We start from the raw sequence: 12,151 nt of genomic DNA on the forward strand, positions 1-12,151 counted from the left end.
CAGCTTCTGTACCATCAATCAACCATGCTCTCTCGCCAAGGACAGCGTCCTCAGACACCCTTTGCCTATGCCAGTGTCCATCCTGCTCTCCGAGGGTCCTTTGCAAGCTTGCATTACAGCACTCGTCTACCATACCCAGACTTGCCCGTCACCAGCGCAATGATGCAGAGCAGTGACTCGCTCTCCGTGCTCTCCCTTATCTCGCTGACGCAGTTTGCGCAGTTCGAGGCACAGCTGTCTGTCAAGAGTATCGAGTCAATGGTGCTTCACTATGGTGCTGCCTCTGTCCGTGGTATGCACAAACCATTGCCCGTCCCAGTACAGACACCAGAGCACAAGGAAGCACAGCCAACTGGTCTCAAACACTGGATGGGCACATTGAAGCTTCGTGCAAAGACCCTGCTTGGACGTAAAGCACCAGAAAAGGAGAATCTTCCGCCAAGCTATGATTGCAAGCTTCAGCAAGCAACACGACCACCACTGACATCTCTCTTTGCAAGCAGCCTCAGCTCAATCAACAACCCTTTCGAGGAGCATAATGAAGGATTCAGCAAAATTTGGCGTGACAGCGAGGGAGTCCGTTATTTATGTGTGGAACAAGTCGAGCCTAGTTTGCAGCAGCGTGACGCCTTTTGGCAGCTCCGCATTGAAGCGATGCGTTATGGCAAAGTCATTCCCATTCCAGTCAAGAATATCATGAAGCGTTGCCGGTCGAAAAGTAAGTGCAGTGATGGTCTCTGGACGATAGATGGCAAGCGGCGTATCTGGCTCGTCCAGCGAATTTGCTGAAGCGCGACTTTGCGAGATTGTATTTTTTTGTAGTGTCACTCTTGTAGACGTCGACTTGTACCTTACCCGCTGGCCTTGCATGTCCACCATCTATGCCCTCTCTACATCTGCCGCTAAAGCTGCTATTGCCGTTATTCGCATATCTGGCCCACAAGCTCGTCTTGCTCTTGCCGCACTGACGCCCAAGCGTGTCAAACCTCGTCAAGCTCACCTCGTCAAATTGAGGCATCAGGGGCAACTTCTTGATGAAGCCCTTGCCTTCTACATGCCAGGCCCAGCTTCTTTCACGGGCGAAGATAGTGTTGAACTTCATGTACACGGTGGCAAAGCAGTCATTCGGTCTGTTCTCGCTGCACTCTCGAGTCATAAGGGGCTACGGTACGCTGAACCTGGTGAATTCAGTAAACGTGCCTTTCGAGCTGGCAAGCTGGATTTGACACAAGCAGAAGCACTTGCTGATCTGATACATGCAGAGACGGAGCAGCAACGACGTGCTGCCGTATCACAAGCTGCCGGAGCCCTTGCAAAACGATATGATGGATGGCGAGAACAGCTGATTCAAGGACGTGCCATGCTGGAAGCAGTGATTGACTTTGGAGAAGACAATGAGATTGATTCAACAGTCGTGGAACAGGTACAGCAACGTGTCAGACAGCTTCAGGAGGCGATACGAAACCATCTCGAGGCAGGCGTCAGGGGTGAACGACTGAAGCACGGCATCACAGTGGCTCTCTTTGGTCCACCCAACGCAGGCAAGTCAAGTCTCTTGAATTTGCTATGTCGTCGCGAAGTGAGCATCGTGTCAGATGAAGCAGGAACGACACGCGATGTGGTGGAGACGATGCTTGATATTGGTGGGTATCCAGTGATTCTTTGCGACACAGCGGGCCTCAGGGATGCACAGGGTTTCGTTGAACAACAAGGTGTGCGGCTTGCTAACATGCGAGTCGAGGAAGCGGATCTCAGATTATGTGTCGTGCCGGCAGGCGAGGCGATGGATCCATTGACACAAGCGCTCGTGACGCCAGAGACGATGCTCGTTGTCAACAAAGTGGACTTGCGCTCGGATGCGCGACAGGGCCATCACCTATCTTGCACAACACACGCGGGTGTTGATGCATTTCTGGCGGCATTGACAGGCAGGCTACAAGCCCTTACGAGCGATGAACATGGCCAGGGTCTCGCACTTGGCACAACAGCCCGACATAGAGAACAGTGCGAGCGGTGTTTGGAACACTTGGATATCTTTCTACGCTATGACACTCATGGATTTGACTTTGTATTGGCGGCTGAGGAGCTGCGGTATGCGGGCGACTGTCTGGGTCGTGTGCTGGGAAGGATTGATGTGGAGGAGCTGCTGTCTGTTATTTTTCGAGACTTTTGCATTGGCAAGTAGCAGCTGTCCATGCTGGTGCTGGCTATGAAGAGACCAGCACTTTGCAGCGGTGTCTGTGCGGGTTGGTCGTCGGAAGCCAGGCCACTGCGATGATGAGCGAATGGCGGCCTTCCTGAGGCTTCCTCAAATTGTTGCCAGAAACAGGGCACAGAAGCAAAGCACAGCCAGGAACTCAGCACAAGACACAGCATCCTCTTCTCATCTGCATCAGCTACTCCTCCTGACCGAGGCCACACACCTTCTTTCAACAGTCCCAAGATGGGCCGCCATATCCCCTTCGACACAAACAACAACGACAAGGCCGACTTTGACTACACGCGGCGCAGCTCAAATGTGCAAATCCAACACCGCAAATTTCCTAATACAACATGGACGAATCTATTCCTCGTGGCGACAGTCGTAGAAGCATGCGCCAACATGGCCATTGAGGCGTACGTCTTTTACAAGTTCTACCGCGTCTTGAACCTCGACAATACAACAGCGCGCACAATCCCGACATATCTCGCCATCTACATCTGCGCCTTCGTCTTCCAGCTCATTCTCGCTTTCCTGGCGATTGCCAAACGCAATACAATCCAAGTCATTGGTCTTGTCCTGTTCAACTTTGCCTTCCTCGTGTACAGCGCCATCCAAATAAAAGAGTTTCGCGATGTCTTGTTTAGTCGCGACTCGGTCAATGTCTTTGACTCGGCGAGTGGATTGCGTGGTACAAGTATCTCTGCAGCGCAGAATCGCGACTCGCTCTGGCGCGACATCAAACCATTCTTAATCGTTGTCCCGGCCATTATTGGAGCAACACAAGTCATTTACATTCTATGCGCCGTCAAGTTATACAATGTCTTTGGCTGGGATATATACCAAAAGCTCGGCGCAGATCGTCGTGTCAAGCGGTACTTCCTCGCCTATCAAATATTTGTTGTGCTGCTCATGTACGACTGGTTCTTCTTTGGTGGGTTTACCGTGCAGCTACTCATTCTCTATGTCGACCACAGCAACTGGGAATTCTGGGTTACCGTCGCTGCATTGCCCCTCACCATCATTGGCCTGCTCGCGGCCGTCTATGCAGTACAGCACGAGTCACACTGGCTCCTTGCCTTCTTTGATTTGTGTCTCGTTGCAGCGCTGACATACTTTTGCTACAAGTTTTGGCGCATCTTTGGCAGTGAACGCGCTGATGAGTTCCGCAGCGATCGCATCACGTTGGGAATCTTTGCCGGTGTCTCGCTGGCATTGCTCGTGTGCACGATTGCAAATTCAATTTATTGCAGGCATTATTTCGGCAAGGTTGATTTGTGGGAGCGCCATCGACGTGCCGTCAAGGATGAGCAGGACGAGCAACCGCTCTCTACTATTGATTATGCCAACCCTAGAGGGATTGTGCTTGACTAGCTTCTGTACTTTTTAAACGCCTCGCTTACTGTCATGCCAGCTCGTACGGCTTCTTTGACGCGCTCTTCTTGTGCCGAGAGTTTCTTGAGCATTGCGAGCAGTTCCCCCAAATTGAGGTCTCCGTTGAGGACACAAATGCCTTCGGTGTCGATGAAAAGGAGGTCTTCGGGGCAAATGATGCCATTATGACCAATGTGAATGGCTTCATTGATAAACCTGGCCTTGCAACCTGCACCAGCACCAGCACCGGCAATACTCGTTCCAGTAGAATACACAGGGAGACCAAGTTGTCGCATTTCCTCAACATCACGAATTCGGCCGTCCACAAGGACTGCCTGAACGCCTTGCATTTGAGCGCGCAACGCCATAATGCCCCCGAAACACGCATTATCTTGATTTTTTGGTTGTTGAAGCACAAGAATGCTGCCCTGTGGTAAATGATCAATGTAGTGCGTTCCTGGTGGAATGTCGGTGTCCTCCATGCGGCCCTTGCTAGGCAATGTACTGAAGTTCGAGTCATCAAATTTTACTGTATATGTACGGCCAATCACTTTTTGGCCGGGTTGCAGCTGCGTTTGTAGTGTCAAGCCAATGATGGCTCCTGCCGCCTGTCTACTATACCGTTCACGGTCGTCATTGCCGCCCTGGCTGCGGAGCTTGAGCAATGCATCAGACACGTCAGTCGTGGAGTATTCTTTGATGGCTTCCTGTTCTTTGAGGATCTCCATGTTCAACTTGAGCCACGCATCAGACGCGTCGGCCCATGAGAATTCTTTCAGGGCTTCCATGCTTTCAACCAATCAAAGTACAACGCGTCGTTGAGTTGTTTGGAGACGGACTCGTTGATGAGGTCTGCACGAAAGGCAGGATTTTGTAGGAGCTCTAGGTGTAGCAGACTGGCCGGATAGCTGATGAAGCGTGCGTACTCTGGAGATTGCCAGTAGCGCAGGTAAGCTAGATACGCGACGAGTGCTTGGTCGTGCAGAAGGCTTGTTTCGGCGAGGTCTGAGGTTAGCATTGGAACGTGTGCGGAGTTGGAGCAGTGAAGCATACGTCGCAGGTAGGCTGGACTAGCGAGGGACTGGACAAAGGCGAGTTCCTGCTCGAATTTGGACATGGGTAGAAGTGACTGTCGGTTGTTGCCGTGGCTGTTAACTTATCAGTTGGCTGTATTTGTGACTGCCAGCCTGACCTTCCTCTTTTGGCTCCAGGTCGGCGTCCCGAGTCCCTGCGCTGACCAGTGACCACCACTGCTGGCTGTGCTGGCTGTGCAAGTGTCTGCTGCTGCTGTTTGCTGTGTCTGCTGACTGCTGCTCCTGTTTCATCTGACCTGCTCTTCCTGGTCACCTGCTGCTTACATGATGTGACCATGCTATCTGAGAGATAAAGGGTCCTGCCCCTGACACAAAGCGAGATATAAGGCGATTGTCTTCCTTCAATGCGTCCCTCATGTCTTCCTTTCGCTATACCTGTCGCCTAGTGAAACTAGGTATACCGCTCTCTGCCATTGTTGCAACAGGCCACCATGTTCTGCACTTGGATGCAAGCGACTCTACAGTCGCAGACACCCCACCACTCATGAAACGGGGCCATGACCCAGCCTACACGGCCTCGATCCGTGCATACTACGCTCAAAAGACGACATCTGAACTCTGTCGCTCGTTATTTGTCTATACCGTCTCTGCTTCACCGACGCTTGTGGCACTGGGCAAATCAGCCTTGCGCGCTTGTGACGCACTGCGTGTCCCCTTTCTCTATGAATATCTCGCGCGCTACACATTCTACAAGCAATTCTGCGCAGGAGACTCGACGGAGCGTGTCAAAGATGCTGCTATACGTCTCAGGGATGAGAAACTGGGCTGTATCCTCGCCTATGTCAAGGAAGAAGCCGAAGCGAATGAAGCTGCGTTTGAACGGACCCTTGCCAGCACACTCGAGACTATTGATGCAGCTGCGGTGTTGCCAGACAATTACTGTGCCATCAAACTGACAGCTCTCGCACCGGCATGTGTCCTTGCAGACTACGCGTCGGCCGTGCGTTCCGGCAACCAGCCCTGCGAGACAACACGACTTGCCATCTCAGCGCTACAACAACGACTCGCTCAAATTATGAATCACGCACGTAAACAGCAAGTGAGAGTCTTGATTGACGCAGAACAAGATGCCTTACAACCGGCCATTGACGACATTGCAGTCTCGTGTGCACGACAATTCAACCGTGACACGGCAGTCTGTTACAATACCTATCAGCTCTACCTCAAATCAGCACCAACAACGCTCCAAAGACACTTTGAGCAAGCGCAGCGCGAAGGCTGGCTTTTTGGTGCAAAACTCGTACGAGGTGCGTATATTGCGAGTGAACCACGTCATCTCATCCACGACACGAAAGCAGAGACGGACGCAGCGTACGATGCTGCTATCCAATTTCTTGCACCGCATGAAAAGGTTGAGATGATGATTGCCTCACATAATGCAGAGTCATTGGCGTTTGCGGCCACATTGGATGCAAAGGCCTCGATTCGATTTGCTCAGCTTCACGGCATGAGTGGCGCACTTTCTTGGCATCTGTGCAGCCTTCTTGGTGACGGGACGCAAGTGTATGCATACCTTCCCTGGGGAACCGTGGGTGAGTCCATGAAATACCTGGTTCGACGAGCCGATGAGAATGCAAGTATGCGCGATCGCTGTGTCCTCGAACGCAACGAAATCTTTGATCAATTGTGGCAGCGCATATTCAATTGACATGAAGCTGTACTTTGAGTCGTTCATACACGTAGAATGAACAAGCGACCATGGGCACTGTTTTGATAAAACCAATAGTCAATCCGACATAGAACCCTCCTGGTCCTGCTGTCTTCAGGATGAGACGTGCGGTTTGCCAAAAGCCAATGGATTGACCTGATCCAACGGCTCCCGAGACTTGCATACGTCGTCGAATCACTTCAAATGGGTAAGAGGCCGTTTGTGAGAGCATCCCAGCAAGACCGCCACTCACCAATTCCGCCCAGGCAGCTAGCGGTGCGCGTCCATATTCTGTTCCTTGAGATTTCTTTCTCGCGCTCGACCAAGTTCTGAGCAAGTCGCTAATGGCGTCGTGCGTTAAGAATGAAACACCAGCATACGGTAGCATGCCGACCATGGTCGGTGTAAAGCCTCGGTAGAAATCCGCTAGACTTGTTTTGTAGATCTCTCTGCAGACACTGACAATGCCACCGTGAGGATGCCGCGTATCGAATGCTAGACGTACACGAATCACCTCGAGTGGATAGGTGAAAAAGACGGATGTCAAACCAGCGAGTGCACCGGCCGTAAAACGTCGCCAGACCACTTCCTCGCGCTCACTGCGAATGAGAAGGGATCTGAATTGCTCATAGGCGATGAACTTGATGCCAGCATACGGAAATATCCGAAGCAACGTCGCCGCATGCCCTTTAAACAACCCGCGCAACCCGGAAGTCTTGTGAATATCCCGCACAGCCAACGCCAATCCATTCCAACGCGACGCATGCCGTATATAGTCTGGATTTGAAGTTTGAAAGAGGATCTTGACACGATCGAGCGGAGCAATCAGCGTTTTTGCAGCACAACCGGCAAGGCCGCCGGCGATGCCTGTCCGCACGACATAGTCGAGGGATTGCCGCTGTATCAGACGTGGCGAGACGGGCGGTGCGTCTGTCTCGCATACGGGAGCCAGCGAGGTTGTGGTCATCCAGACCTGTGTCTTTGACAGTCCGGTAATGCGGAGTAGAAATGTCACCGTAGAAACAAAGCTCAAGCTGGAAGTGTTTGCTATGAACAAGTTCAGATGACACGTACAGGAGAGATGGCATGTGCACGGAGATACAAGTTGTGATCACATATTACTAGAATGTACTTGATAGGAAATATCCGAGGTTTTATCCCTAGAAGAGGGCAGCAACACCAACAGCCACAACACCGGCAACGAGGCCAGACACGCCAAACTTGGCGGCAGTACCACGTGCGGCAGGGAGGATGGTGGAGCTGTTTGAGCGTGCAGCGGCAGCAGCGGCAATGACAGGCACGGAGCCAGGAGCCACAACCACGGCAACCACAGCAGCACCGCTGGCGACAGGCACAACGGTACCAGCTGGTACAACGATGGTCTGAGTGCGTGTGATGGTGACTGGTGCAGCGGAGTTGATGACAGTCACGGCACCGGCACCACCACCACCGATGGCAGTAACGAATCCAGTGACGGAGGTGACACCAGAGATGGTGACACCAGCAGACACGTAGAGGACAGGTGAGACAATAACAACAACCGAGACAACAACAGGTGCGACAGAGAAGCCGGCACCAATGGTGACGATGTTGCCAGAGACAGAGAGACCAGTGACGGTGACTTGAACGAGAACACCGTTGATGTTGACGAAGACAGACACAGAGCCGACAGGGAGACCGTTGATGGTCACCTGCACAACCACAAGGGTCTGGATGGCACCGCTAGCAGCGGTAACGGTGACAGTGTTGGTCTGTGTGACAGTAACTGGGACAACGCCGGGGGCAACACCGTTTGAAGGTGCAGCGGTAGGCGCGGAGCTAGGAGCCCCAGAAGAAGGAGCGGCACCAGGAGCGTTTGTGACACCTACCACTGTAGCACTGATGGTTCCAGGTGCATTGGTACCACCGACCTGGAGGGTTCCAGCAGGGCTGAGGCCAGCAAAGAGAGGCTGTGACTGACGCTTGCGGCGAGCGTTACGGGACACGGAAGCAGACAACGCGCCGTTGCTAACTGTGAAGTAGCCTTGGATGAGGGGAAGGACAGGAGGAGGTGTGCCAAGAACAACATCGTAGACAGGAGGGTTTCCAGCAGATGCAGCGGCTGCTTCCCGGAGGAAACCAGTGAGACGGAGACCGACCTCGTTGGTGCAGGTCAAGATGCCGTTAGAGTCAATGGCAATGGGGGAAGCGGTCTGACTGGCAGGTGCAGCCGTAATGACTGTGCCAGAGCAGATGAGAGGTGTAGTACCAGCCCTCAACTCGACGGTTGTGGTTGCTGTGGCCGAGGGGAGCGCAACTGGCAGCACACTGGTGGGTGCAGCTGTGCCGTTCGTGGGGACTGACTGTGCTGAGACAGCAGTGAGTATGGAAGCCAGTGAGGTAAAGAATGAAGTTCGCATATTGAAAAGAGTGTAAGTAGCTTGAGGAAAGGCGAATGGGTGTGGCCTGGGTCTTATAGCTTACTCGAAGGCTGCTTGTTGTTTTGTGCAAAGGGCTCCTTACAATACCTGGGGCTCATTGCCGGCCTTCAGCAGTGAATCAGCACTCAATCAGCATTTTTGGCTGTGAACTATGGCTCATGTCAATTTAGGCTCAGCGTAGATGAGCTGCTATTCTAGTAAGGGCCAATGGCAGCTGTGGGCAATATTGGAAGCCTGGCCCGTGCCGGAATGCAGGTCAGAGACTTGTTGGCTGAGACGAAACTTTGCCAGCGCGAGTGTTGGTGTCTGCTGCGTCACTGCCTGCATCTTTTGTTGTGTAGAGAACGTGATGAGCTGCCAAATTCAACTCTTGCCCTTCTCGGCCAGCGGAATGTCGTCGCGGGCCAGAAAAGGAATGCGCTTTCCCCTTTTGTGCGTCGTGTGTTGATCGCGCTAAATTTGCATGCCTCCGCGAATGGCAAGAAATCGCGGCCCGGAGATCTGAAGACCGATACAGGCTGCAGGCTGCAGGCATCAGCGACCTCGGGTTTCAGGCTTCAGCTTTCAGCGATGGCAGCTGTGATTCTGCGATGCAAATTGCACTTCTCATGAGCCCGCCCTCATCATCGGGCCTCATCATCATGCTCTCATCGTCTCATGTGGGAGGCCAACACGATTCACAACTTTGCTGCTCTAGCAGATTAGCAGACTATGAACATCAACTACTGAGCACTGAGCAGATAGCGACAGTAGGCCATCAGCTTGGCAGCATGCTAGGCATCACGCTAGGTATCATCGTTCTCACAAAGTCTATGTGCACTCTGGAGTGTGGACAGGTGTACCGATTTATCTGTTAAGCACAGTCTAGCAGTACCGCATGAGGCCACTGCTTAAACGTATACGTGCGGATCAGTGTGAGCCGCTAGCAGTGTTCCGCTACTGCTAGTCTGCTACTGCATACTGCAGCTCAATCAACCTCGCAATATCTACAAGGTACTACGTCACGACTCACGGTTCACCATCTCGACACAAACCATGCCCACAAGCTTAACAGTGAAGTAGGCACAAACTCGCACAATGAGCTCGTCGCTAGAGCCTCGAAGAATCATATCACTGTGTTTCTCCTCGTATGGGGCAGTCATCCATCATCGCCAACATGTACCATCCGAATCACTTCGCTTGATGCTCCTTCCCTTTCCTCTGCAACGGTTGGGCGTGTGAAAACTCTACGTCTGTAAGGCCTTAGGATCCTTACGTCGCTGCTCCTCCACTTTCACCACTCAAGCGACTATACGTATGTAGTAGGCCTGAGAATGAGATGTGGAAGAGATTAAAGTATGGAAAAGGTAAGAAGAGAGCATATAAAGGAGCTGCCAGCACAGCAAGTCCGGGAGCACGTGCTATGCCATCTGATCGGTGAGGCCTCCGAGCTGATGTGAGGTCGCATCTCACCCTGCGGCCTTACAACGTCGGACTGACTGGAGTTTGCCTGGTCTTGCTGCTCTAGACTCTGTTTGTTCGCAGTCGCAACACTTTGCCGGGGACTCTGTCACAGTGGAATCGCCACAAACAAGGAAAAATTCTTCTTCTCGCATGACTTGAGTCAACAAGGGCAATGAAGACACTATTGTACCTGCTATAAGCATTGCGTGTCTCACAGAGCGTCGCTTTGTACCCCTAGACTGATTCCTTCGCCACCCCTGTTGAGTGCTGACCACTCCGTACGACTTGTAATCCCTCCCTACACAAGTGTTGCGTGGCAGAATGCTTGTCTTCAACTACGGTCTCTGACTGACTCTAAGCTGCATTCTTCGGCACGTATCGACGATTGCCCTATTGGTCTGGCCGCTGCAGACGAAGGGCAACAACTTTCATTCAGACGAGGGTGAGACGAGACAGCATGCGAGTCAAATTTCCAGCAGTAAACATCGTCCTGCAGCTCGTGCTTTGCTGTGTCCATCTACAATCAGTCGCTGCCAACGAGAGTCAGCTCCGGCATACAGGCATAACGCGCTGGATCCTTCACATCAAGCGCATGCTCGGGATTGGTCTTGAGCCCTTGCCAGGCACGTTAAAAAAGTCGCAAAAAAAGCCTAAATATCCGCGAGACCCGGTACGCTGGTGTAATCAGCCGATGATCAGTCTCAATCAGTACCATCCAAAGCGTGATAACGACACCGACTGCAAAGCATCATGTCACGAAATGGTTGCAATACATGCCAACACGTTGGAAAGCATGCCTTTCCTATGCCAAGACTTGTCGGTGAGCAAAGAGTATGACTGGGTATATTACGACACTACCAGGTATGAGATACCACAACCTGGTTATAGTTCGAACGGCCAGGGTTATGCATGGATGAATTGCTGGTGCGATGTGAAGTTGGTGATGAACCGCATGCGCATACCAGATTACGAATTCAATGAGGATGGCTCGCCGTTCACTCCGGACCAGGAACCGACATTCAAGGGCTGTACTTTGGACCATTTGGCCAGGAGTTTGGAATTCTCTCGGCTCACCGCAATGACGAGTGGACCTCCAACGTGGCTCCGGGAGAAGGTTCTGTGCTCAACTCGCGATCCTATCGACCCTGAAATGTCGCAGCATTGGCCGGTACTAAAAGTGATATTGTATGGTCAACAGCTAATTGATGATGTTATGGCTGAAGAGTTAAGGCTCAAACGTCAGGACAACTACGATTTCATGGCCTCATTTCCGACGCCCTGGATTTGAAGGGAGATACAACATGTAGAGAACTTGCTTGCATTGGCCTTTGCGTTTCGCTGGTGGATTATTTTTGCCATAGCATGAGTACTTTTGAATTAATTGACTCAGAAGAATCTGACGAAAGCACAAGTAGAGCGGATACGCAACTGCAGACTTACGCAGCCGTGCGGTTCTAAGTTTTGTTGCGTAGGGATCTCTATCCAGTTGTGTCCACTTCACATACTGTCTCGTTATGTTGTGCGTCAACGTCGCCGATGCTTGCTGAATTGTTGTCGATACCTTCCACGTCTCGCGTTCATTTGGGACACTCGCTTAACGTCGCTCATCTTGGCTTGGGTCCGCGTACAGTACGCTGTGTAGCAATGTGAGACTGAGCAAGAGTCGAGATAGCACTGCAGGTCAATTTAAAGCACAACATGGCTCCACAGCTGCTTTCGATAGACATTACCCTGTAATCCAAATCCTCAGACATTGGTTGCGTGCTGAGTAGTTTGTCGTTGTGCATGGACCCTAGAGACAGTGCTCTTGTTCTGACGGCCGAGCTATGGCAAACAGCAAAATTCAGGGGTCCGCCCTCCGCCAGCAGGATAAAATTAAAGAAGCGCTTCGCCACTTTCGTTGTTCCACCACGACCACATACATTAATGAACTCAGATACTGCCGTGATTATAGCCATTATCCCGTAAAAGT

General features: G+C 52.0%; 8 protein-coding genes across 8 annotated transcripts; 4 read left to right on the forward strand and 4 right to left on the reverse strand.

Moving 5' to 3' along the window:
* Window positions 1–24: 24 nt before the first annotated feature.
* On the forward strand, window positions 25–789 carry BCR37DRAFT_392789 (uncharacterized protein; the record flags this gene model as incomplete). Its single annotated transcript, XM_040871202.1, has 1 exon — window positions 25–789. The coding sequence occupies one exon, from the start codon at window positions 25–27 to the stop codon at window positions 787–789; it is 765 nt and encodes a 254-aa protein (XP_040725454.1).
* Window positions 790–868: 79 nt separating this feature from the next.
* On the forward strand, window positions 869–2,185 carry BCR37DRAFT_347302 (tRNA modification GTPase; the record flags this gene model as incomplete). The annotated part of the gene is made up of 1 exon (XM_040867760.1): window positions 869–2,185. The coding sequence occupies one exon, from the start codon at window positions 869–871 to the stop codon at window positions 2,183–2,185; it is 1,317 nt and encodes a 438-aa protein (XP_040725455.1).
* Window positions 2,186–3,280: 1,095 nt separating this feature from the next.
* On the reverse strand, window positions 3,281–4,717 carry BCR37DRAFT_316191 (ribonuclease E inhibitor RraA/Dimethylmenaquinone methyltransferase). The gene is made up of 2 exons (XM_040866958.1): window positions 4,628–4,717; window positions 3,281–4,579 (listed from the first exon to the last, which is right to left on the reverse strand). The coding sequence occupies exon 2, from the start codon at window positions 4,360–4,362 to the stop codon at window positions 3,571–3,573; it is 792 nt and encodes a 263-aa protein (XP_040725456.1). The 5' UTR covers window positions 4,363–4,579; window positions 4,628–4,717; the 3' UTR covers window positions 3,281–3,570.
* Window positions 4,368–4,688, reverse strand: BCR37DRAFT_336280 (mediator complex, subunit Med31; the record flags this gene model as incomplete). Its single annotated transcript, XM_040867220.1, has 2 exons — window positions 4,368–4,579; window positions 4,628–4,688. Coding segments are annotated over 2 exons (273 nt in total), but the record flags the coding sequence as incomplete, so codon positions are not given.
* Window positions 4,718–5,212: 495 nt separating the features above from the next.
* On the forward strand, window positions 5,213–6,274 carry BCR37DRAFT_338625 (FAD-linked oxidoreductase-like protein; the record flags this gene model as incomplete). Its single annotated transcript, XM_040867304.1, has 1 exon — window positions 5,213–6,274. A coding segment is annotated over one exon (1,062 nt), but the record flags the coding sequence as incomplete, so codon positions are not given.
* Window positions 6,275–6,308: 34 nt separating this feature from the next.
* Window positions 6,309–7,283, reverse strand: BCR37DRAFT_346939 (mitochondrial carrier domain-containing protein; the record flags this gene model as incomplete). Its single annotated transcript, XM_040867731.1, has 1 exon — window positions 6,309–7,283. The coding sequence occupies one exon, from the start codon at window positions 7,281–7,283 to the stop codon at window positions 6,309–6,311; it is 975 nt and encodes a 324-aa protein (XP_040725459.1).
* Window positions 7,284–7,407: 124 nt separating this feature from the next.
* On the reverse strand, window positions 7,408–9,029 carry BCR37DRAFT_379592 (uncharacterized protein). Its single transcript, XM_040869292.1, has one exon. It carries the CDS (start codon window positions 8,713–8,715, stop codon window positions 7,477–7,479), a length of 1,239 nt encoding a protein of 412 aa, XP_040725460.1. The 5' UTR covers window positions 8,716–9,029; the 3' UTR covers window positions 7,408–7,476.
* A 1,367-nt stretch (window positions 9,030–10,396) lies between these two features.
* Window positions 10,397–11,625, forward strand: BCR37DRAFT_316238 (uncharacterized protein). The gene has a single exon (XM_040866960.1). The coding sequence runs from the start codon at window positions 10,637–10,639 to the stop codon at window positions 11,465–11,467; it is 831 nt and encodes a 276-aa protein (XP_040725461.1). The 5' UTR covers window positions 10,397–10,636; the 3' UTR covers window positions 11,468–11,625.
* Window positions 11,626–12,151: the final 526 nt, after the last annotated feature.

This window comes from Protomyces lactucae-debilis (assembly GCF_002105105.1).
Source record: "Protomyces lactucae-debilis strain 12-1054 chromosome Unknown BCR37scaffold_9, whole genome shotgun sequence".
NCBI classification, from domain to species: domain Eukaryota; kingdom Fungi; phylum Ascomycota; class Taphrinomycetes; order Taphrinales; family Protomycetaceae; genus Protomyces; species Protomyces lactucae-debilis.

Excerpts from the sequence above, each read along its gene's own strand:
- BCR37DRAFT_316191 (XM_040866958.1), bottom strand. The coding sequence starts at position 4,362 with ATGGAAGCCCTGAAAGAATTCTCATGGGCCGACGCGTCTGATGCGTGG.
- BCR37DRAFT_379592 (XM_040869292.1), bottom strand. The coding sequence starts at position 8,715 with ATGCGAACTTCATTCTTTACCTCACTGGCTTCCATACTCACTGCTGTC.
- BCR37DRAFT_316238 (XM_040866960.1), top strand. The coding sequence starts at position 10,637 with ATGCGAGTCAAATTTCCAGCAGTAAACATCGTCCTGCAGCTCGTGCTT.